The sequence below is a fragment of the Danio rerio genome, chromosome 7 (assembly GCF_049306965.1).
Source record: "Danio rerio strain Tuebingen ecotype United States chromosome 7, GRCz12tu, whole genome shotgun sequence".
NCBI classification, from domain to species: domain Eukaryota; kingdom Metazoa; phylum Chordata; class Actinopteri; order Cypriniformes; family Danionidae; genus Danio; species Danio rerio.
The window spans coordinates 70,512,032-70,538,684 of record NC_133182.1 but is presented as its reverse complement, the minus strand read 5'-3'; the positions used below and the strand labels follow the sequence as shown (position 1 = coordinate 70,538,684).

Below are 26,653 nucleotides of genomic sequence, written 5' to 3'. Positions count from 1 at the left end.
TTTAGCCTGACATGTTTACTACTCCAAAATATTTTAAATGTTTTTCAAAATAAAAATATATTGTGTTCAAAGGAGAAAAGGATTTGAAAATATTATATTTTAGAGCAGTAATCACAATACCGCAAAATCGTAATACTTTTATCCAAGGTTATCATACCATCAGAATCTTATGCCTACTTGGTATCACAATACTTCAGCTGGTATAGTATTGTAACATGAAATAATGGTATTGTGACAACCCTAGTATAGATATATTAAAACAGATTCTGAAAGTAAAACTACCCTTACATCACACAATGGGTTTAACAATGTATTGTTTGTTTAGAAAGTACAGTGGTCATACCATGACCAAATGGTCAACAAATGGTCATGCCATTACAAGCAAACGAATAGAATACCTATTATTGTGCCTGCCCATTAAAGTATACCATGTTGTCATTGCTAATATTATTTATGCCACCTAAACCTCGTTATAACCATGGGAAAAACACAAATAACTGCGACAATTATAAATCCAATCAGGTTTCGACGGAAACCACCGTCTATTATGATTGTCAACAACTGTCTTCTAAAATTACACTTCCGTTTTTGGACATGCACTATGGTAAGTACCATGAAATACCATGTAGGTTTTAAAATTTACTTACACGCTGTTCAAATCAAAACTTGTTCCTGTAGACGTCAGTAAAAGCTCTGTGCGCCATGTTGAACAAACATTTACATATACACACACCATATAACGTGATAAACATAACAAATAAGACGTCGTCATAAAGTTTTACATATGTATACAATCATAATGACGCGATTTGCAGCTTGATATCAAAGTTCTTTCATAATTCTGACGCAGCTTGCTAATGAATCGGGCCTAAAATATTGACATTTAATGAACTATTAAGTATACAACCTGTCCTCGTATTGGTTTAAGTAGGGCTATTAGAAAGTATGTGCGTTCAGTTGGTGAAAGTCTTTATTTAACGTTAGAAAGTGAAATGACAACAAGCCTTTTGCCTCATGTTGACACGTGAGACTAGCGCCTAGCATCTCACGCGCTAGCACATTCGCGGACAGCACATAAACAGCTTTAAATACACTCACATGTATCGCTATTTTACCTCAAAATATAGTAACGTATAAAACATTACGTACTCTCGATAATATTTTAAAGTCTTGTTATAATTGAGCGCCGTTTAGTCTGTTTAACACAATCACACTTGCGCGAGCCATTATCGCCGTGACGTAGTACACAGACACGAGCTGCTAGCGCGTGTTACAAAACGTAAAAACTATATGATATCAAACCTTTGATGCATTGTTAACTCAAGTTATACATGGCTGAAAGGCTATGCGTTAACATAATACATTTGCAAAATATCTATTTTAAGAAAGACGGATAGCGGCGAGAGCTTTCCCGCTGCGCAAGGCCCGAGGCGCGCCACCATCATCACCACCACCATCATCCGATCACTTTACCTCGTTCAGCTGTCTCTCTGCGGCCTCACGCAAATTTGCGTCCATGGTGCCCCGAAGGGCCTCGATCAAAGTGTTGAGATCCATTGCAAAGGTCGCGGTCTGGCTCGGATTCGGAAGGCTCAGTGGTCTATGAAGTCCCGGGCGCTGCGCACATGGACGCTCGATTCTTCGGCTACCGGCGCGAAAGGAAGAGCAGGCGAGATGGGCCGGATAGATCAGCGCCAATTTCTCCACAGCGAGTTTCCGTTCCGCTCAAGGACGTGTAGGGAGTTGTAGTTTTTGTCCTTGACTCTGCGTCGGTGTCGTTCAGAAGTAAATATGTTTAGTTGAACAAGAAATGTTTCCATGGGGACAGTTTTGCGTACGCAATAACAATGAATGACATGCATCGTGTTTTTATTGCTGTTATGAATATCTAACTAACTTATTAGACTAAATATATTCAGAAGTCTCAAGCATAGCATTGGTCAAAAGTGTGAATATATATATATATATATATATATATATATATATATATATATATATATATATATATATATATATATATATATATATAGTTCCGGTGCAAAACCTCTAAGTTCAGTTATTTTACTTTAAAGACAATGAAAATAGCTTAATCTTTGCAATTACTGAAACTACACACAACAGACTGAGAAAAAAAGGCTTATTTTAATGTAAAATGTAATATATATATATATATATATATATATATATATATATATATATATATATATATATATATATATATATATATATTCATTCATCATTCATTCATTCAGTATCTTTTACCAATATATATATATATATATATATATATATATATATATATATATATATATATATATATATATATATATATATATATATATAAATATATATATATATATATATATATATATATATATATATATATATATATATATATATATATACACACACACACACATATATATACATATATATATACACACACTGTAAATAAAATCCGTAATCCGGATTACGGATTATATATATAAAAGTTAAGGTTTATATTGAGCATTTATTTTTCATATTTTTGCATTTTATTTTTGCATATTATTTTAATGAATAAATCTTTTATTTAAAACCCGAGAAGAATAACTCGTTGTTTCCCTGAATATGGTTTTTGTATTTCTTAGTTTTTTTTTAGTTCATGGTTCATGAATCAAACATAACTTGACTGTCTTCAGCAGTGACACTTGCACAATGATCTGAAATCAACAGAACTTAGATTAGTTTATTTGTTTACAGGGTCAATGCACATTAATAAACATTCCTGTAAAATGTGCCAGAATTAGCCAAGAATGGCTATTTTTCATCTGTAGACCCCTTACTGAACTTACTGAGCCCTTACTGAACTTCAGCCGTGACATTTATACTGAACTTAAGCCGTTTTAGTTTATTAGAACTACACCAGCATAGGGCGACACAGTGGCTCCACTAACCACTTTAGCACTTTTTAGCACAAGTTTGTTGGTTCAAGTCCCGGCTGGGTCATTTAGCATTTCTGTGTGGAGTTTGCATGTTCTCCCCGCGTTCGTGTGGGTTCTTCTGGGTTCTTCTGGGTGCTCCGGTTTCACCCACAGTCCAAAGACATGCGGTACAGGAGAATTGGGTAGGCTAAATTGTCCGTAGTGGATGTGTGTGTGTGTGTGTGTGTGTGTGTGTGTGTGTGTGTGTGTGAATGAGTGTGTATGGATGTTTCCCAGGGATGGGTTGCAGCTGGAAGGGCATCCGCTGCGTAAAAACATATGCTGGATAAGTTGCTGGATAAGTTGGCGGTTCATTACGCTGTGGTGATCCCAGATTAATAAAGGGACTAAGCCAAAAAGAAAATGAATGAATGAGTGAATGAATAATTCAAGTTGTCTAAAGAAAGCAAAATTGCTTGATAAGATTAATAAAGTTTGGGATTTTATTTTTACATTAGTTAATTCAAACATGCACATTAAAGTAGGCAGAAGCTCATGGCTTTGCTGTGTGTGCCACAAGCCTGGAGCACATTTGGCCCTTGTGTGCAGGGTTTTATTGAGCCGCTGTGATTTCTAGCCTGTGCAGTGCCTAAAAAGGCCCTTCGGAGAGATTAATGCTCTGTCTTTAGTCACTTCCTTTTATGCCCGGGGCCTGAAGCACGAGGATCCAGTGGCTTTGGGAACATTGTTGACAGGTTTACTTCTGAGGCTGGAACTTGAAAATGTGAGGTCAGAATAAGTTCCAAAAAAGCACTTTCAGTTCCAAATATCAGGGTGGTCCCGAGATGTTTACAAAATCTTTATCCAGCTTCCAAGAAAAATTCCAGTGAGCACACTGCCACCTGCATTTGAAAAAACACATTACAGATGAACCTGATGATATATTTTTCTCAACGTAGTTTCATGCCAGTAGAAGTGTGTCCGAAATACAGTAGGCTACATTCCCAGAGGGCAACTGGTAAGCACCAACCATACAAACCAGACACGTTTGCTGGAGTTGCTATTCAACCCTGCAGGACAATGGTGTCAGTGTTTCATAGAACAGTTTTCCGAAAAGTACATTTGTATATTAACCCTTTCTTTGTGGTTCTTGAAAAGCAAAGATGTCTGGAAAACCCCCAGTTTAAGGCCTATTCGCAAAAAGAACATAGTGTGCTGTTGTTGATGTTAAATATCACATGCCAAGCGAGCACCGCGCAGGCTAGCTGTTCAGAAACCTTAAAGGGGTAGTTCACCCAAAAATAAAACAAACGAATTTACTCGCTTGTTCTAAACCTGTTTGAGTTTCTTTCTTCTGTTGGAAACACATGTAGATATACTGACATTTTTTGGAAAGCAGCAGCCATTCACTTTGATAGTAGCCTATTAGTATTTTTGTTTGTTTCTACTATGGTTGCTGTCTGCTTCTAACATTCTTCAGAATATCTTATTCAACAGAAGAGCAAAATTCCTAAAAATTTAATACCACTTGAGCCCGAGTAATTGTGAGGAAAAAAAACGAGTAAAGTTTTGATAAACTACCTTTAAATAGACTTATCAAAACTTGACTAAACTGGATTTTGGTAAATGTTTTTATCGTTGAATGGAATTAAATGGCTCTGAAAACATAATTATTCAATGTTGCTATTGTTATAAAGTGTAGCCTTCCCTCTCGAAGGATAATAATGTAGGCTAGTTATAAAATAATGTATTATAATAGTTTTGGTTAGTTATCATCTTCGGTGTAAACATGGCTTTCATCAGTGTTTCATGAGTCAATCTCATTCATTCATTTCTTTTCGGCTTAGTCCCTTTATTCATCAGGGGTCGCCACAGCGTAATGAACCACCAGCTTATCCAGCGTATGTTTTACACAGCAGATGCCCTTACAGCTGCAATCCAGTACTGGGAAACATCCATACAAACTCTTTCACACACATACACTACGGCCAGTTTAGTTTATCCAATTCACCTATAGCACATGTGTTTGGACTGTGGGAGAAACCGGAGCACCCGAGAAAACCCATGTGAACACAGAGAGGACATGCAAACTCCAAACAGAAATGCCAACTGGCCCCAGCCGGGACTCGAACCAGCCGCCATCTTGCTGTGAGGCGACAGTGCTAACCACTGAGCCACCGTGTCACCCCATGACCCCCCAAAAATTTTGTTTTTATCTACCTGTTCACTCCCTTTAAAAAAAACAAACAGGATCCCCAGTATGATGTTTGGGATAATTTTCAATCAACAGACAAGTCATTTGACATGATTTATGATGAGCCAGAACCAGGTGATGGAGCAAGACCATAACACATTGAAATAAGTTGAATATCCTAAAGGTGGTTCACCTAAAACTAAAAACTAAACTATAGTACTATTTTCTACTATAGATGTCAGTGGTTACATTTTTAAAAATATTATACATTCTCACATTTGATCAAAATATCTACTGTCTTCAACAATAAATAAATAAATAAATAAATAAATAAATAAATAAATAAATAAATAAATAAATAAATAAGGTTTGGAACCACTTGAGTTTAAGTAGTAAGTAAATTTAAATTGCCGGGGGAAATATAAATATCCCTTTAAAGTGAAATGAATTATATTTTAATTACTATTAAAGTCCTTGGACCGGATCTGACCGAAACAAGATCAACAACAACAACCATAACAAAAAGTAATTTATCTGTGTCAAGGTTCTTCAAGAGAGATAGGCAAGACTTGGCCTTTATATTCAGCTATTTACACAGTTAACTATTTAAACATTCCTTATATTCAGACTATATTTACACAGGTCATTTGAAAATGAAAGCTTAACTAGCTCCACCCGCCATTAATCTGATTAACTACCAAGTACAAAGTTTATTGCATAGTTTTAGTACAATTACTTCAGTTTTCTTTAGATTTCCGATCACTTTTTTGCACATGCATGCACAATCGCTACTCTGTAAAGAAAAAGTGATTTGTTGACTTTACTTAAAAAGTGAGTAAACCCATTGCATTAAAACTATTCAGTAAATGATTTATCTGCATAATTATAAAAATGAAGTCAGCTTAACACTTCCAAGTTACAACGGATTTATTCACTTTTTAAAGTAACTAACTACTAAACACTGTAAAAATGTTTGTAAATTAGCAGTTTTCTATATTTTGATTAATGTTTTTATTTTTTTATTTTCTCTTGCTTATTTATGCTTTTGAATTGCATTATGGGATCTAGACCTTTCTTCCAACAACTTTTAACCTTAAAAAAGTCACTTTTATTAACATTTTTAATAGTTTAAAGTCATATACTGTCTAGGTTACTGTTATATATTATGCTACAAAAACCTTTTAATAAAAAGCCATACATTGTCTGTTATATTATATTATTTTAAACTACTAAAATGTCATTGAGTTTTTAACATCAAAAGCCGACAGAGCAAAGATCAAGCTCCTATAATGCAATTCACAACCATCTACCGAAAAAACTTGTGAATCACAAAATACAGAATCTTATTTTGTTAATTGACAGATTTTTCTACAGTGAAGTGTACTCATTAATACTATTAACAGTACAAAGAAAACACATTCTACAATCTTAAAATACTACAATGTATGTTTACTAAAAGGGCATCCGCTGCGTAAAACATATGCTGGATAAGTTGGTGGTTCATTCCGCTGAGGCGACCCCTGAATAAAGTGACTAAGCCGAAAAGAAAATTAATTAATGTTTACTCAAGTTCTCTTCTTAAGTTTACTCGTCTAATATTGCTTTTACCGACAATAATGAAGCAATTTAGCTTTCCAAACAGACAATGATAAAGGGATGCTTCATATCTTTGGACGGGAAAGCGGAGCACCCATAGGAAATACATGCAAACACGTGGAGAACATGCACACTCCACACAGAAATGCCTACTGACCCAGCCAGGGCTCGAACCAGCGACCTTGTTGCTGTGAGGTGACAGCGCTACCCACTGTGGCACCGCACTGCAAGTTAGCTTATTAGTATTTAGAAATTTAGTGGATTGAACATAAAACAATTAAGTTGTCCCCTTCCTCAAAAATCAATTTTTTATGCTAAGTGGTTGTAACCAATTTATTTGTGTTGAATTTAAACAAACAAATTAAATTGAATATTAATAAACCTAATTTGTTTGTTTAAATTCAGCACAAATAAATTGTTTGCAACAGTTCTGCATGCAACACTTTTTTCAGTTCCTTTCAATCTAAAAGATTTGACTAGATGTTTTAAAGACAACGTCTTCTTTTCTCTTTTCTTTTTTTCTTTCTTTTAAAGCATAGGTCTTAAACTCAACCCAACCCTAATCTAACACAGTTGATCCAACTAAGCAAGGTGTTCAAGATTAATAGAGACTATCCGTTTGTTATGTGTGACGTCACGCGAAGGGGCTTCCGCATCCAAGCGCTCTATGAAACTTTGTTAATTTTATCATTTTAAATGGTAAATTCTTCATCCCCAAATGTCGACTTTCAAAATCTCCTCCTTTATACAAGATATTTGTCAATGAAATTACTCTGTTAATGAAGTCTCTCAAAGCTGTAAAAAATGTAAAAGCTCTGTCTATTGTAAGCTATTATGAATCTGTTTTTGGCGTCTTGTGAATGTCTTCCTTTTTTTTTGTTTTTTTAATTATCTTTGGAATTTTCTTTGTTGCCTGTTTTTGCTTTATTTGTAAATAACTAATGCATAATAAAAAAAGAAAAAAAAGGCGCTCTATGAAACTGAATGGGGAGACAAACGTTTACACAGCAATGTAATACTTTCGAAAATCACGATATATATGTCCATGCCTATATCTGATGGCCAAAGAGTGACCATTTTCAAGTGACCGTGAAAATTTCTCTTATAAATTGTTAAAATTTTGGTATTTGTGATGCAGCAAGACCAGAGATTGTTGTGTACACTATGTCTTCATATAAAATTCACTTTCATGTGTGATATAAATAAAAAGTGGTCATAAATGAGTATTTTGTCAATTCAAATGAGTGGCGGCTTGGACAGGGAATTACATACATCACTAACACATCACCACCTAACAAGCGGATTAAAGCCGGCGTGAGTGGGGGTGGTTGGAGGTAAAACCAGAGCTGCTGCCCTCCAGGAATTGAGTTTGAGGTGACTGCATTAAAGTGAAGATATTCTTATAGGAAACTGATAGCCACTGACTTTAATTTTTGTTCGGCTTTTTTCACAATGGCTATAGTTACTAAAATTCTTCAAAAATAATTGATGTGAAATAATATGAAAGAATCATTTGAACGTAATTAAATTTTTTATTTTGAGGTTTAAATACTCAACTATTCATTAAAACATTATTAAAAACGCTTATTTTTAAACAGACTTTATTGAACGGGGAAATTGCTAACACGGTATAGGTGAATTGAATAAACTAGATTGCCTGTAGTGGTGTCGCGGTGGCGCAGTAAGTAGTGCTGTCGCCTCACAGCAAGAAGGTCGCTGGTTCGAGCCTCTGCACTGTCAGTTGGCGTTTCTGTGTGGAGTTTGCATGTTCTCCCCGTGTTGCTGTGGGTTTCCTCCAGGTGCTCTGGTTTCCACCACAGCCCAAAGACATGCGGTGCAGGTGAATTGGGTAAGCTAAATTGTCCGAAGTGTATGAGTGTGAATGAGTGTGTGTGGATGTTTACCAGAGATGGGTTGTGTTTGTAAAAACGTGCTGAATAAGTTGGCGGTTCATTCCGCTGTGGCGACCACGGATTAATATAGGGACTAAGCCGAAAAGAAAATGAATGAATGAATGAAATTGCCTGTGGTGTATGTGTGTTTATGAGTGTGAATGGATATTTCCCAGCAATGGGTGGCAGCTGGAAGGGCATCCGCTGCGTAAAGCATTGGCGGTTCATTCCGCTGTGGCGAATCCTAATTATTAAAAGGACTAAGACGAAAAGAAAATAAATGAATGAATAAGCTAACTTAATTTGCCCATGTTATCCCAACACAAATCGATATTAACAGTGCTGAAAATGGTCAATGCAGCTAAACAAAACAAACAAAACAGGCACCTATCCCAATAACATTACTTTTTTGTAACGGTTATCATCAGTTAATAAATTTACAACGGTAACTTGGATTTTCAAGTTTCTTCAGAATACCATAGTAATCGTTGTACTCTAAAAAAAAAGAAAAAAAAAAAAAAATATATATATATATATATATATATATATATATATATATATATATATATATATATATATATAGCGGCTTCCTCATACTACATATTTAAAATGAGCTGAATCAACACAACTTTTGACGTGTTTTTTATTTATTTTTATTTTTTTGGGGACAACCTAATTATTTTAAGTTCAATCCACTTAAATTTGTAAAAACGATTAAATTAACTTTATCTATTTGTGTAAGGAAAAGATGAACAAAATGTCTGGAACCCAACATTTTTTAAAGTGTAGGTGTTTAAATTAACAACAAACAACAAACATTAAATGCATTTACAACATAACTCAAGCATATTAATCTTGTACAATACGTATATTTTTTAGCAGTTGATGTCTTCTTGAGAGCTTTAGGATTACTCTTAAAGTCAGGGAGTCTTAATATTTTTAGATCAGTGAAAAAAGTGTTTACAGTTTGGTACAGTCAGCATACATTTTGTTTTGTGAAAGTGGGAACAGTGTAGGTGTTTAGCACAGTATTTACGATCTCCTCGACATCTTCACTAGATGGCGGCAGCAGCCTCTCGGTTTCTCCGTCATCTGCACAGAACAGCGCCGAAGAAGGAAAAAACTGTCACAGGTCACCGGTATCTTAAGAAGTAGGAGGAGAAAGCCGGCTGAAACCTTGCGTTTAGCTTTCACGTTGATGTATGATCTCAGTGAACATCTGAGCTCTGCCTTCATTATTTTCTTTAGTTAAAAAAAGATCGTCATGGCCAAGAAGAGAGCAGGAAACCGCGAGACGGAGAGCAGTCCGCTGGTGGAGCAGGAACCGAGGCCCTCCAAAGAAACTCCAGTCCCCAAAGGTACGTTAATTCAGACACAATGTCCTAGTTTCAGACTAATGTAGTTATTATGTTTCTTTCCATATGGAGGAATAATAGATGTATATTTTGAAAGAGATATCTTGTTTTTGGTTAGGAGCGGAAAAGGTGACAGCGGACGTTTGAATGTTTTGGTTTAATATGTTACTGTAAAATAAGGTAAACCTTCAAACTGAGGGTTGAATGATTTTGTTGGTTAATCATTCATTCTAAAGTGTGTCTTATAAAGGTAGAAATGACATAATCTACAAAATAAAACCGCAACAAACAAATGAAAAATATGAAATGGTTCAACTGGACGTCAGTATTGTGCAATACAGTTGCTTTGGGTTTGCATTACTCATACTGCAAGGCATAGTTCAATCTCTGATATGAGCTTTTCATTCAATGTCACAAGAATTGGAGGTCATATATTTATATATTTTTAGCATAATTAAGTTTGCAATATAGTTTTTAATGAGCCTACTTATTTTAGTGTGTTTATTTATTGAATGTCAAGGGTTAGAATGGGATTTCAAGCATTAAAAGCAAAATATTATGTTTAATTTTATTATTTTCCAATAATGTTTTTGTTATTTATTTAACATTTTTTTATCAAATGTCATTTGGTGTAACAGTATGTAAACCAGAAATATCTCTAACGGGATTCACAAAATTTCAAAATCCCTGAAGCCTTTGGGGCAGGCCCTCTTCGGTTTTTGCTAGCCCGAAATAATTTTAAGTGGCCCAAATCGAAAAGACCTACATGATCATGAAAATAACAAACAAATTCAAAATATTAAATTAACTGCATGTTGATCAAATGGACGTCAGTATGGATGTCAGACAATATCTCCTTTTTATTCAATGTCACAAGTATAGGAGGTAATAAGTTGTGCATAATTTAGTTCGAAATATAGATTTCAATTAACCTACTTATTTTTGCCTGTTTATTTAATGCGTGTCAAAGTTTAGAAGGGAATTTCAAACATTAAAACCAAAATATTATGTGTGATTTTATTATTTTCCAAGAATTTTTTATTTATTTATTTATTTATTTTTATTTTATTTTTTAGCAATTGTCATTTTGGTGTAACAATTTGTAGACCAGAAATATCTCTAACAAAATCCGCAACATTTCAAAATCCCTGGCAGCCTTTCGGGCAGGCACTCTTCAGTTTTTGGTTGCCCGAAATAAATTCAAGTGAATAGGAGTTAATAAATTGTTAGATTATTAGCATAATTAAGTTAGATATTTAGTTTTCAATGAGCCTACTTATTTTTGCTTGTTTATTTAATGTGTCAAAGGTTAGAAGGGGATTCCAAGCATTAAAACCAAAATATTATTTGTGATCTTAGTCATTTTTAAGAATTTATTTTTCAAATTTTTTAGCAAATGGGGTTTGGTGTAACAATATGATGACCAAAATATCGTGTCAGGTTTATTTAGATATCATTACCTAATAATTTTAGATTCAATAATATGAGTAATAATTCGATTTTACATGGTAAGAGTCTGTTTAAGGATTATTAACAGTATGTTTAAGGATCCTAGCATACAAATTAATTATAATTCAATATAATTCTATAATTAAACCCATTTTTTTGTTATAGGGTAACTAATTTTAGGTGAAAATATAAAACATGCAAAACATGTTGGACATTTATAACTTGAATATAAAAATAAAAATGTAATAATAACAATTATTAAATGTAAATACTCAGAAAATGTCTAATTGTAATTATTTAAATCAAATTTTTAGAAAAGCGTTAAAACCCACAAAGTATTCTGTTTACTGGAATACAATGCAATTGAGCTTTTCGAATAAATTAAGATTGAACTTATCTTAATTTTTCAAAATGTTTAATGGAGTAATTTGCACACAGACTTTTAATTACAGCCAGCCAGGCTCAGTGCTTCCGGTGAACTGTCATTTAATTACAAAGTTGCCATGTTTAAGGTCTGATTTCTTTATATCAGGCAGTGAAGATCACTGATTTTTACGATATAAAGTTTCGGACCGGACCCCCCCCCATGTCTTTAAAATATGACAGTTTATTTTACCCCAGTATCTTCAAGGAAGTTTCTGACGACGCTAGCGGTTACACAGTCTTTCATCTCGTTTTTTGCTTGAACAACTTAACAAATGGTTAAGTTTATTTACCTGAGTGTATTTTAATAACGTTACAACATCGATTCTGTACAAGGAACCTTGTGAAATTGAAAATAGTCATGTTAAGCTTTCACCGGAAGTTTATCATTGGCTGAAAAACACTAGCTGTGCATATTGCCATTGCTATTTCTAAAGAGCAAAGTGACTGTTTGCACAGTACAGAATCAATCAGAATTTTTTTGTTTAAATCTAAAAGTCCAGTTATGTTTAATAAACTTCAGATGTCAATAATGGAACAGGATTCACACTCTGCATGTGTAAGATGATTTTTGGTATTGTAGTTGTCTAACTCTGCACATAGGGCAGCTCTCACAGCCCTTAATCCCCCTGAGGATAGTAAGCAAGTGATGCAAATGTATGCAACACATTGCTCAGATATTATGAGAGGTTATTCATGATGTGTGCTGTTAAACTATTCTCCAAGGAGCCCAGTCACCAGGTGGAGCCTCTGCACGCATGTCAATCCTCCTCCTCGTCGTTATCTTCGCCTGCTCTGCCTGTGTCATGTATCTGGTGTTCAGAAACTTCCCACAGTTGAGCGAGTAAGTCTGCATCCACTCCCGACTGAAGTTTTCAAGTTTCAAAATGTTTTATGATAACTTTTGATGTCTTTTTTTGATGCTTTACAGAGACGAGAGAGAGAAAATTAAAATCCCCAAAGACATGGAAGATGCAAAGGCACTGGGGACAGTACTGTCCAAATATAAGGACACATATTACACCCAAGTGCTTTTAGCGTACTTTGCTACATACATTTTGTATCCTTTTTGACAGGGTTAATCTTGAGTTTTCAAGAGGCTAACTGTCAATATATATTTTTTTAATTTGGAAACTTCCACAGTGATGTCCATTTGAGGAATCAGTTATTCATTTAATTAAGATCCATTCAATGAATCAGATGATGAATGGCTAAAGTAACAGTCACACGAGAGTTTGAGCATGTAAAATTCTATACGGTGCCGTGACGAGGGTTGGGATCTTTAAAAAAAATGATGCAACACTGATAAAATGCTATTAATAATTTATATTTCCGTATTGACCTTATTTTTCAATGTGGAAGTCCGCTCGTTTTTGCGTTTGTTTTAGAACTTCTGAATCAGTTGCCTATGGGAGAAATTACTAGGAATAGTAAATGACAGAAAATGGTAAAACTACTTACTCTACAAACAAGTGTGTTCATAACTATACAGACAAAGCAGAATAATATAATAAGAACATTAGGGATGTCCTAATCAGGTTTTGATCCGATGTCCTGATCCGATATTTCTATAAAACATAAAAAAGAATAAAGAAGAGCGAAGTAACAGATCCAGAATGTTCCTTTTTTTTGTTTACTTAATTCAATAATTATTAATATTCAGCATCTTTTCCCAATCAGTGCAATCTTGTGAGGAAGCTTGAACAATCAAGTAATAAATAACAAATTCTTCACTTTTGGACTTTAGTGCAACAGTAAATATAAAATGTATCTAATAGGGGTGTCACGATTTCGATTTTTAATCGAAATCGATTGAAATTTATGCTTAATTTCGATTATCGAATCAAAAAATAGAATCGTCGATGCTGCCACGCCCCCATGTCACGTCAGCTTGGCTTGCCAAGTGGGAAAAAAACACGCTTGTTGAAGTGCTTGTTAAACTGCAGAAGCAGGAGACCCGTCAAGAGAACTTAAACCCTCTCCTCTTTCAATGAAGTCGCCGGTGTGTAAGCATTTTGGATTTCCAGTGAGTTATGTTGACAACGTTCGTGTTGTCGACAAAAAAACAACACAGTTTTGCAAGCTCTGCTATGTACGTATTACGTACGGTTCGTCTGATAGACAACACCGGCATAGCGGTCCTCCGCCCGCCCTCGTTGCAAATCCGCTCGCGAAAAGTTCACTCAGGCCCTGTTTACACTGTCTTTGTTTTTAAATGGCATTTTAGAACAACAACAATTTGACATCCACAGTGGCGTGTAGCATTTCTGAGCAGCCCTCCTTCCTCTCTACCTCTGAAAATGCAAATCACGTGACCACACAGACACAGACGCACTCACAGCCATGCGCTCGAGAGAGCAGGTCCAGGCAGTCAGAGGACTGCTTCAATCTTTCACTCACTTGTACTTAGTCATTTTAGCGAACACCTCAGATACTGTTGGCTGGTTCCTGTTGGTTGTGCACCTTTTTAACCGACGCCATTATAACGACACAGATTACTGCCTATTCACGAGTCCCACAGAAAAAGTGATTGACAGGTGGTAATTATGTGTGTATCTTGCCTTTATTCATTTACTGTATGATTTGTTTATAGGTAAAACAAAGACCATGCATGTCAGGTAGTTTAAACGGTAGGCTACAAATAATTAATTGGTCATTAATTAATTAATTCATAATCGAAAATCGAATCGAATCGTGCCTTTAGAATCGAAAATGTAATCGAATCGAGGATTTGGAGGATCGTGACACCCTTAGTATCTAATATAAAAACAAATAGCTCCTTCACTTAAAATACCCGGTAGTAGAGGTGTGAACCTATACTGGTCTCACGGTTTGGTTCGGTTACGATTATCATGCCATCGATTCGGTTCAATTCGATATCCCGGTGCATTGACGATGCTTTTCATACACAGTGATATATTTTGGGGTGAGGCACAGCACCACACTGTCTCTCATTCACACACATACACAAACATATACGCCACCAAACAAACACACACACACTTAAGTCCTCGCAATATGCATTTAGTCGGGAGAGGTCGCACTGAGCAGAGCAAAAAAAAAAAAACTATAAAAAGATGAACTTTTCCAACGGTCCCTTACTGAGAGCTTTGCTAAGCACGATCTCTCCCAGCTAAAAGCATATTACGAGGGCTTAAACGGAGCAGTGGTCGTAATGTCGAGCAAAAAAAAAAAAAGAAAGAAAGAAAAAGACAGCTGTGAAACATTACCAGCTTTGTCTTTTTGTAGGAAACACACTTTAGATCTTTTTAGAGTAAGAGGTTTTTGAGTTATTGCCGTCTATAGCTGAATATGTCAGGAGTATCGAAAACAAAACCAACTTAACCGCGCTCATTTCTGGTGCCCCCCTGGATGTACAGCACCCTTAGCATTTGCCTAGACTGCCTATGCCAAGGGCCGGCCCTGAGTTGGCTCCTGAGTGTTGTAAATACCTGCGCTCACCTCCCTCGCGACAGAGCTTATGGGAGATAAATGACATCAGTACATAACCGGTTATGATTATTACTGAACCGATACCGAATAGTCCGCGTCTGCATCGCGGGGCACCGAAGAACATAATTTTGACACCCCTACCCGGCAGGCAATTCCAAGTTTACATATCTCTCAGTTTGCTATGGCAATGTTGTTGTCATCAACAATAATACCTCTAGACCGCAGACATATTCGCGGTTTCTGCCTCAAGCTGCCTTAACCAATAGCATCTCTGCTACAAAGTGATGTCAGGCTGGCATGCATTGCTGTTTCTGTGTGAAGTCAAGAAAGAGGTCTAACTCTGTGCAATTGCGTAACTATAGATGAGTTAAAAATAATGAGTTTAATGTACGAGTAAAAATGTTAGTGTTTCATTTGGGACTACACTAAACCAAAGGCTATAGAACACACAAGACATGTCACTTGTGTAGTTTTGAATGGGTAAAAGTGTAACGGTCAATGTGGCGAATGAAGCGCCGCCTTCTAGTACAGGAGCCAATCAGCGATTGCTATAGACTGATGATTCTCTGAGGGAGAGGCTCAGACGCAATGTGAGTTTCTGCAGATTTTGCGTGACTCCAACAACGACCAAAATTCAACGTCTAGCCAGTGTCTAAGGACAACTTTGCTTTGATGTCCAATAACAATGTCAAAAGACTTTGATATTTGATTTTTTTTATTTTGTTAAAACGTGACCAAAATCCAACGTCGAGCCAACATCTTAAACCAACATCATATTGACGTCAAATACTGACATTTATTCGTCCGGTATGGCAACCAAAATCCAACATCTGAAAGACGTCATTGTAGTAATGTCCACACACCGTCAAGCTGTGACATAATTAGACGTTGATATTTGGTAGGTTTTAGGTTGGACATTGGAATTGTAAGCTTGGGAAGTTATTTTGGAGATTTTGATGTTTCCCCATTCAAACTGAATGCCCGAGCATACTGCCTGATAGTTGTTTCAAAGATGGCCGCCGAGTGATATGACTTGCCTAAACTCATACGCTATATGGTTGACACAACTCAAGTCTATTCTAATAGGTTAACCTCTTAGTCCTTTGCCAGATGAGTTCATTGGGTTATCCATGAATTGTGTTTACAATGTGTTATGTAACAAATGTGTTTTGTTTTAATTTACTAATGAGTTAACCCTTAACTAAGCCTTTCTCAGCCTTCAGACATTTGCCATCCCAGGCTCCATTTTCCTCAGTATACTGTCTGGTTATCTCTACCCCTTTCCTTTAGCTCTCTTTCTGGTCTGTCTGGTGAGTTCCTTGCTTATATGCAAATTCAATTCAAAAGCTTGTCTAGTCGTCTAGCAGGAAACAGGATATGTAAATGTCACATGTACCGGTTTTGTGTTTTACAGTGTTCAGGCCTTGGAGCGTCTTTTTGCTATATGTTGTCTTATTTAGTCGGGAGGCCGATGGTCTACAAGTACCTCACGGAGAGAGCTCAGAAATGGTCACAACAGGTGATGTTTCTAAATAAACATTCATTTTTTATTTATGAAGTTTGATTGGCTTCAATGTTAAGCTGATGCTGTTTAATGTCGTTGTAGGTGGACAAGCACAGAGAGCACCTCATCAATTATATCATTTTTCTGAGAATAACTCCTTTCCTTCCAAACTGGTTTATCAACATCACCTCGCCGGTCATTAATGTGCCTCTGGGTGTCTTTTTCCTGGGCACCTTTCTCGGTAAGAATGTGTAAACAGTTCACTGTTACAAAGAACAATGACGTCAGTTTGTGTGGTGTTTCTGCTTTGAGGATGCATTAAATATAGTTAGTCAGCTGCAATTTCTTGAGGTGTGTTCTGAGAGCTCTCTGGCCAGGTCTACAATGTTAATAGTTTACCCAACTCAGGATGTTAAAATGGCATTAAAGGGCACCTATTGTGAAAAATCTACTTTTCAAGCTATTTTGACAAACATATGTGTATATATAGTGTATAGACCATCATATTGGGGTGATACAAACACACCCAGTCCTTTTTTTTTTTTCAATTTAACAACATAAAAACGGTGGACCAATTAGAGCGGTTTTCAGACCGACCGCAACTTTACGTAGGAGTGCGGTCCCCCCGCCCACCGAATTGATTGACAGCTGCGCGCATTAACATGTTCCGGCTGTCACGTGTATATGTCAACAAGACCAGACAGACATACGCAAAGCAACCGGGAATAAAAGGTCTGTTCTGTTCGCTAGGATCAGCAATCATCATCAAATTTGATTAAGAGTAAGTTTCACATGTTTAAAGTGTTTGAAAACAGTGCAAGTGTGTAATTAATTACAGCGATTTACTTCATCAGCACAGCCGCGTGTCAGAACAATTATAAAAGAAGACGCTTCAATCCCGGTTTGTGGATGTTAAATCAGGTTTATTTTGTACATTAGCACGTTAGCACGTTAGCTACATTGTGCGCGTTAACTTTGTAACGATATTGTGTGTGACTCATCAATGCAACTTCACAATACTGATTAGTAAAGATTAGTTCTTACTGTAGTATTTCTCCACGTGAGACCTTCTTCCTTTAAGTCTGTCTGTTGTCTGACGCAGCAGAGGGAGGAGACAGACAGACAGGCACAAAAAATGTGCGTACGCCAGCCATAATGCTGTATTATTGACTTATAAACACATACAGTTGAAGTCAAAATTATTAGCCCACATTTTGAATTTTTTTTTTCTTTTTTTAAATATTTCCCAAATGATGTTTAACAGAGCAAGGAAATTTTCACAGTTTGTCTGATAATATTTTTTCTTCTGGATGAAGTCTTATTTGTTTTATTTCGGCAAGAATAAAAGCAGTTTTTAATTTTTTAAAGACCATTTTAAGGTCAAAATTATTAGCCCCTTTAAGCTATATATTTTTTTTCTGATAGTCTACAGAACAAACCACTGTTATACAATAACTTGCCTAATTACCCTAACCTGCCTAGTTAATCTAATTAACCTGGTTAAGCCTTTAAATGTCACTTTAATCTGTATAGAAGTGTCTTGAAAAATATCTAGTCAAATATTATTTACTGTCATCATTTATCCATTATGTATCTTCAATATATAAGATCAACTGATGAGTGAATCATCTAATAGTTTTTGGATGTGTTTAATATATTCACAGGAGTGGCTCCTCCGTCCTTTGTGGCGATAAACGCAGGGACGACGCTCTACAAACTGACCACCGCTGGCGAGGCCGTGTCCTGGAACTCTCTTCTGGTGCTGGGGGTTTTGGCCGTCGTCTCCATCCTGCCGGTTTGCTTTCAGAAGAAACTCCAGCAAAAGCTCGAGTAGAGAGAGGTCTCCCACCCCTGCTTGATTCAACTCAGGAATGATACTGATCCTCTAAACTTCTCCTCATTTTCGACTTCTTCTTTTATGCATGTATGACCGACCCCTCATACAAAGGGCAGGACCGGCCTTCCATAGTTTCAACAGCACTGTCACGCAACGAAGATTCAATCGTCACTGATTTTCTCTAGCAATATATTCCACGTCGACGTCTTCAGTGGATTTTAAAGTTCATATAAAACAGCAGTGATTCATGTGCGATACACTGGAGAAAGAGCCGTTCACTCCCTCTCAAGTCGCTGAGCTGAAATGGAAAGTGCCAACTTTTGTGCTCTACTTTGACGATGAAGTATTACATGCTTCAGAAACCTTTTGAGGGGGAGCTTTGTGAGTTTAACCGAGTTCGATGTTATTTCGTAAGCCAGCTGAGACTGTGAATGGATTATGCAACAGTGCCCTGTGTAGTGTGTGCTGATGCTAACTATAGACCACATTGCTAAGCTCTTATTATGGACTTATCGGTAACACTTTAAAATACGGGACTATTAGTTATGTATTGCATATATTAATCATAGTTTAACATTACTTAACTAACGCATTATTCAAATTAAACGTGGTGCTTGTTAAGATTAGTTAATGCGTCGTTAGTTAGCTAATCAATTGTATCCTTAATTAAAATACTTTAATAAATGTTGAACTATGAGTAATATAGAGCATTTTGATGGATGTAACCAATAACAATGGTTCTGAAGTAGTTGCTGTTTTGCATTTTAAATTTCCACACAGCTTCTGAGAGTCCAGAAAGTTCCACTTATTAATAAGAAATGATAGCTGTTATAAGATCAAGGTATGATTGAATCACGTCTTATTAATAGTTTGACAACAAGCTGGAAATGTCCAATGACATCCACATTGAAATGATCTATATGCTGTTATTCAGTGTTTCTCAACCATGTTCCTGGAGGACCACCAGCTTTGCACATAAACCATGTCTGTTTAACCATTCAGATCATCAGCTCATTAGCAAAGACTGAAAGAGCTGTAACGGGTGTGACAAAGGAGACATCCAAAACATGCAGTGCTGGTGGTCCTCCAGGAACGTGGTTGAGAAACACTGCTGTAGAACTATGATTAATAACATTAACTATGTTTCTCCTATTGTAAAGTGTTACAGATTTATTTCTTCCCCCCTAAAACTGGTAAATGTGGATGATGCCATGTTAGTATTACAGATTTAGACGGTAGATTACATCTAGAAAGTTCTGCCTTAATATAAAAGCTTACTTGAAGTCAAACGGAATTAATATTTTGATGTCACACGTACTGAACCATTAACACCTGTTTTATTTTAAGCTATTGTGGTGACACTATAATAACTACACACTATGAATCATTTACACTGAAAAAATGATTCATAGATGATTCCTTGGATTTACTCAATTTTTTACGTTAAGTTGTTGTAAACAATTTATTTGGGCTGAATTTAAACAAAAAATTAAGTTGAACATTATTAAATTTAATTTGTTTATTTAAATGGAACACAAATAAATTGTTTGCAACAGTTCTGCATGCAACACTTCTTTTTCAGCGTATCAAGCATTAGCAAATAGTGAATTCATTATTAGTTAAGCATTAACTCTACATTAGTTATGTTTAATGAGCAGTTTATAACTGCAGCTACAAATGCTGTGTTCTTGACTCCTAAGCACACGTGTAATGTGCTTAATAATTGTGTGTTTTCATACTTTGTTAATGATGAATTTTGTCATTATTAAATTAATTACTGCATTATTTACAAACCAGTTATTTAAGAATAGTTGGTGTTTTTTTTAGATCCTTCAGAATGCGTAAATCAATGATTAATAAACTATTCAAATTAACATTAATGTACTGTAAAAAAATAAATCTGTGAAATTTTCGATAAAAAAACAGCAGCTGTGGTTGCCAGTATTTTACAATTAAAAACACGGTACAAACCGTAAAAGTAATTTCTCATTTTTACAGTAAACTACCGTATTTCATTAATTTATAGATGTAATATGTCTGTATTTTGAATTACCAACATCTACACATCTTTTGTTACACAGATAGACACGTTAACACAGACATATGCAGATGGGGATGAGAAAGTTACATAATGAACCATAACTCATCACAAACAACTTTTCCCACAAGAAGATAAGTGCTGTCAGTGTAATATAGAAGGTGCTCAGTGTCATTCACACAATTACTAAACACAAGTATGGCAACACGCATACAATTAAAGCAATGAAATAAACATTGTCTATCAACATTAGATGTAACATAAATCTCTAATGTACATAACTGATGGGGAAACAACTAAAAAGATCCATATTAATGTCAACAATAAAAAGTGGCGTGCCATTCAGGGAATTCTGAGAAAGTCAGTTTACGGTTATTCACCGTATATATTAAGGAAACATACTGTTTATTAGTTTACGGATTTTTACTGTAGCATTTTTACAGGTTTTTACTGTCGAAATTACGGCCATTTCGTACAGTGTAGATCTTATTATTCAAGCATATATTCATAGTTACTTTGTATGTTAATAAAGGCTTTATTAAGTTCATCCAGATTTGTGACCTGAGGACTATTTATGCTTTATAAATCCCTTATAAATGACATTTAAAGGCTCAGTTATATTCTAAACGAGGATTAAAGAAGGTAAAAACTTTAGTCATTTCTATTTGAAGATACACAAATGAAACCATATCAAATGAAAAATAAATCTTTGTAATCTTAACTAAAATAAAATTACTACAGTTTAAACATCGCTAAGTAATATTGAAATGTTGTATCATAATATATTGGGAAATTATTATATTGTTGTTGTTGTTGTTTTATCCAATTTTATGACTCTCCTGTTATTTCACAATGTTTAAACCTTACAGTAATTGAATTTGTTAGATAAGATTGCAAAGATTATTGTTCATTTGATTCTGAGCCTTTAATTATCATTTATAAGGGATTTTCAAAGCATAAATAGTCCTCACTTTAGATTTGGTCACAAAACTGCATGTAGTTGTGCTAGTAAAGCATTTGTTAACATACATAGTGTAGTAACCATTACTATATGCCTGGATAATTAGATGTGTAAACGTTGATTTCAATAATTAACGAATCATTTACTAACTCATTCTGAGTGGTCTTAAAAACGACCAATTTCTCTTGAATACAAGTGGTTAGTAAATAATGCTATAAATTTAGTTATAAAAATTTAATCATTAATAAAGCATGACAAAACAATTAAGCACATTATATTTAATTTAGTTTATTTTTTTAGTTTATTTTCCCCCAATTTCTGTTTAACAGAGTTTATTTCTGTTTAATTTCTAATAACTGATTTATTTTATCTTTGCCATGATGACAGTAAATAATATTTGACTAGATATTTTTCAAGACACTTCTATACAGATTAAAGTGACATTTAAAGGTTTAACTAGGTTTATTAGATTAACAAGGCAGGTTAGGGTAATTACGCAAGTTATTGTATAACAGTGGTTTGTTCTGTAGACTATCAGAAAAAAATATAGCTTAAAGGGGCTAATAATTTTGACCTTAAAATGGTGTTTAAAATATTAAAAACTGCTTTTATTCTAGCTGAAATAAAACAAATAAGACTTTCTCCAGAAGAAAAAAATATTATCAGACATACTGTGAAAATCATTTGGGAAATATTTAAAAAAGAAAAAAATTCAAAAGGGTGGCTAATAATTTTGACTTCAACTGTATGTGTTTATAAGTCAATAATACAGCATTTGTATCAGCAGTTATAAACTGCTCACTAACATCTGTTAATGTAGAGTTAATGCTTAACAAATAATCAACTCACTATTTACCAATGCATAATAAATGACTCCTAGTATATACTTATTATGAAGTGTTACTACTATTGTTTTCTTTCATGGATGCAATTTTTTTTTAAATAATCAAAACGCAAAATGATTAGGTTTGATTACTGTTTTTATTGCAGTAGTTTTAATTTTAATTTGTTTAACATTGTGCATTATTTTTATTTTACTCACGTGAAAGAGGGAAGTATTGTATGATTTACAGTTGGCTGTGGTCCTAGTCTAATCAAGCCACTGTAAATCATTTTTATAACTGTATACATATATAGGGACAGTTCACACAAAAAGGAAAATATACTTACTATTTATTCGCCCTCAAGTGTTTCCAAACCTTAATGAGTTTCTTTATTCTATGGAAAACCAAAAAAGCTCTTTTGAAGAAAGCTGAAACCTTTATCCGTTGACTTGCATAAAAGGAAACAGAAATACAATGGAAATCAATGGTTACAGGTTTCTGACGTTCTTTAAAATGTTTTTTGTTGTGTTTAATAGAAGAAAAAAAAAAGCCAAACAGGTTTGGAACAAGTGAAGGGTAAGGAAATGATGACAAAATTGTCAGTTTTGGGTTCACTGTTAAGGGATTAAGGGGTTGTTCACCCAAAAATGAATATGTGCTAAAATTTTCTCACACCCGGGGAATCCAAGATGCAGATGAGCCTTCATCTGTAAAAGATTTAAGAAAATTTGTTATTGCACCACATTCTCACCAGTAGATCCTCTGTCCTGAATGAATGCTGTTGTTGTCAGAACAGCTCGTATAGACATCAGGATAATATATAACGTGACTCCACTTCTTCAATGAATGTCTTGTGAAGCAAAAACTATATATTTGTTAAAAACAAATCCATCGTTAGGAGGTTTTAAACTGTTGATTTTGCTTCACAACATGTTAAGTTTTGTACTGTAGTCAGGTCATGTGTGTTTTTTTTAAATCAGATTTATTTATTTTATCAGCAGTTATTTCTAAACGTATTCTCCTATCAATAAAAGCAAACTCCTCTACATCTGGATGACCTGAGGGTGAGTTGATTTTCAGTTCTGTGTCAGCTGGATGCAACTCAGTTGGACATTGTGCATTTATACACTGCATTTAAAGGGTTAGTTCACCCAAAAATGAAAGTTCTGTTATAATTGCTCTCCCTCAATCCCAAATGAAGATATTTTAGAAGAAATCCTGAAGCTCTCTAATCCTTTATTTTGATTTAGAGACAATCAAGATCCAGAAAGTGAACCAAAACATCTGTCAAAACATTCAGTTTTCAACTGTAACCATACCTAACTCTAAATGACCTGGGGGTGAGTTGATTTTCAGTTCTGTGTCAGCTCAATTCAACTTATTTGGACATTATCTATTTAAACACTCTGCATTTAAAGAGTTAGTTCACCCAAAAATAAAAAGTTCTGTTATTAATGACTCTCCCTCAGTCCCCTCCAATCCCCTGAGACCCTTCGTTCATCTTCAGAACACAAATGAAGACATTTTAGAAGAAATCCTGGAGCTCTCTAATCCTCTATTTTGATTTATTGAGACATTCAGAGTTCAGAAAAGGAACCAAAACATTTGTATACTCATAATATACATATCATATATATTTACATGAAGATATTTTAAAAGAAATCCTGAAGCTCTCTAATCCTCTATTTTGATATATTGAGTCAATTTTCAGTTCTGTGTCAGCTGGATGCAACTTAGTTGGACATTATGCATTTAAACACTACATTTAAAGGGTTAGTTCACCCAAAAAATGAAAGTTCTGTTATTAAATACTCTCCCTCAGTCCCTGCCAATTCCATAAGACCAGGGGTCACCAATCCTGGTCCTGGAGGGATAAACCTGGATGGTTTAGCTCCATCTTACCTCAACACACCTGCCTGGATGTTTCAAGTATACCTAGTAAGACCTTGATTAGCTAGTTCAGGTGTGTTTGATTAGGGTTGGAGCTAAAATCTGCAGGACACCGGTCCTCCAGGAACAAGTTTGGTGACCCCTGCATAAGACCTTTGTTCATCTTCAGAACACAAATGAAAATATTTTAGAAGAAATCCTGGAGCTCTCTAATCCTCTGTTTTAATTTATTGAGACATTCAGACTGCAGAAAACGAACCAAGCATCTGTTAAAAAAAGAAATTTTCAACTGTAACCATACCAAACTCCAAATGACCTGAGGATGAGTACATTTTCAGTTTGGTATCAGCTTGATGCAACTTAGTTGAGACATTCAAAGTCCAGAAAATGAACCAAACATCTGTCAAAACATGCAATTTTCAACCATAACCATACCAAACTCCAAATACCAAAAAAAAAAAAAAAAAAAACTGTACAAAAATGACGTTGCTCACCTTATGTTAGGTCCCAGTGTGCGTTTACTACAGGCAATAACAAGTGTGTTGCGTTGCTGAGTAATAGCAAATAAGTTGTATTGTCTGTAGTAAACGTGCAAGACAAAGGTGGTTTTTACTCTTTTTTTTGGTGTACGAAACTGTTCTTGGAGCTTCATATGATTAGTTGAAGTCACATGAAACTTTTTTGACAATCTTTTGGTTCCTTTTTCTGAAATGTAAAATATCCTGTGTATGTGTATGGTAAGAGAGCTCATGGATTTCTTTTAAAAAAATGTTTATTTGTGTTCCGAAGAAGGTCTCAGGGTTTTGGAAAGACATGAGGATGAGTAATTAATAACCGAATGTTCATTTTTGTTAAAGTTGCCTTTTACGTTATCAAAGAAGTCTTACGAAAATGTCTTATGTTTGCTACAGATAGACTTTGACCCTTCCAAACGTGATTTACGCATCAATTAATGTTGGGAAATAAAACTATGTAATTTATCGTTTGCACTGATGTTTCTGTTAAGCTGAAGGGTGCGATGAGGAACGGTTATCATTTCTCTGTTACCTCATTTGATTTCTTCTTCTGTCGCGTTCATTTATGTCTGCCGTTTTTCTCTGAATGTCAAAACCAGCATCTAGTTTGTATCATCTCGAAATCTTCCCAGTACGATACTAAAATGAGGAAATGCATTCGTTTCGATGAGTAGTGTGCTGATGATAACCTCTCTGACCCTTAATAATTTCTTCAGTTGTACTCATCTTGATTTTTCTTTAGTGTATTTTTCACTGTCATCTTCGTTCTTAAATCGAGCTCACTGATTACAGTATTACAAACAAATTAATTAAGAGCGTATTGTCGTGTTCTGTGTTTTATGTCAGATCTTTTCATGTCTGTTTAACTTCTTGAAGCATAATATATTTATTATGAAATCATTAAATACATCAGTAACATCGACCGCTTCTGAATTGGATGATTCATTTTCAAAGGCTCTTTTAAATGAAGCCGGAATAAATGGAACCATATTTACTATACATTTGATGTCAGAATTATTAGCCCCCTGTTTATTTTATCCCCAATTTCTGTTTAACGGAGAGCAGATACTTTCAACACATTTCTAAACATAATAGTTTTAATAACTCATCTCTAATAATTGATTTATTTTATCTTGGCCATGATGACAGCACATAATATTTGACTAGATATTTTTAAAGACACTTCTATACAGCTTAAAGTGACATTTAAAGGCGTAACTAGGTTAATTAGGTTAACTAGGCAGGTTAGGGTAATTAGCCAAGTTATTGTATAACGATGGTTTGTTCTGTAGACTATCAAAACATATATAACTTATAGTGGCTAAGAATTTTGACCTTTTATTCTAGCCTGAATAAAAAAATAAGACTTTCTCCAGAAAAAAAAGTATTATCAGATCACGTGAAAATTTCCTTGCTCTGTTAAACATAATTTGGAAATATTAAAAAAAAAAACAATAATAATAAATTCAAAGGGGGGCTAATGATTCTGACCTCAACTGTATACTATTATGACAACTATTTTTATGTACACTGTAAAAAATCTTGGTGGCTTAATTTGTTTTTGTCTAATCAAATGAGTTTTTTTCTAGTCATCACAACTTAATCTGACTAAAATAAAATAATAATACATGTGATAAATATAAATATAATAAAGTTAACCTTTGTATAACTTAAAAAAATAGTTGATACGTGATTAACTGATTAAAATAAGTTAAAGCAACTTAAAATATTTGTTATCTTGACTTCTTGTCATTACGTTTTTACAGTGTATAATAAAAATATAACTTTAAAGGTTAGTGCTGATAATTAATACAGATTA

General features: G+C 34.8%; 2 protein-coding genes across 21 annotated transcripts in view; one reads left to right on the top strand and one right to left on the bottom strand.

The window, feature by feature from the left end:
- ipo7 (importin 7) overlaps positions 1 to 1,660 on the bottom strand; it is a 52,343-nt gene extending 50,683 nt beyond the window's left edge. The window contains exon 1 of one of the 2 annotated variants that reach the window (XR_012382291.1): positions 1,474 to 1,660. Coding sequence is in view for 1 of the 2 variants with exons in the window: in NM_200905.3 (NP_957199.2) it covers positions 1,474 to 1,557 (84 nt within the window). In the remaining variant the exon portion in view is untranslated. 2 annotated transcript variants of the gene reach the window in all.
- On the top strand, positions 459 to 25,754 carry tmem41b (transmembrane protein 41B). Of its 19 annotated transcripts, XR_012382461.1 has the most exons (10): positions 9,695 to 9,736; positions 9,834 to 9,943; positions 12,539 to 12,656; positions 12,744 to 12,872; positions 16,482 to 16,575; positions 16,680 to 16,784; positions 16,872 to 17,010; positions 18,434 to 18,609; positions 18,723 to 19,961; positions 22,504 to 25,754. XR_012382461.1 is itself a non-coding variant. In XM_073906803.1 (9 exons), exons 2-8 carry the CDS (start codon positions 9,850 to 9,852, stop codon positions 18,601 to 18,603), a joined length of 849 nt encoding a protein of 282 aa, XP_073762904.1. In that variant the 5' UTR covers positions 490 to 604; positions 9,834 to 9,849; the 3' UTR covers positions 18,604 to 18,609; positions 18,723 to 22,496. The 19 variants fall into 19 exon arrangements, 9 of the variants coding, with proteins under 9 accessions (XP_073762900.1, XP_073762904.1, XP_073762901.1 ...); XM_073906803.1 differs by lacking the exons at positions 9,695 to 9,736; positions 22,504 to 25,754 and adding an exon at positions 490 to 604 and having other exon boundaries at positions 18,723 to 22,496; XR_012382458.1 differs by lacking the exons at positions 9,695 to 9,736; positions 22,504 to 25,754 and adding an exon at positions 3,792 to 3,921 and having other exon boundaries at positions 18,434 to 19,554; positions 19,697 to 22,496.
- Positions 25,755 to 26,653: the final 899 nt, after the last annotated feature.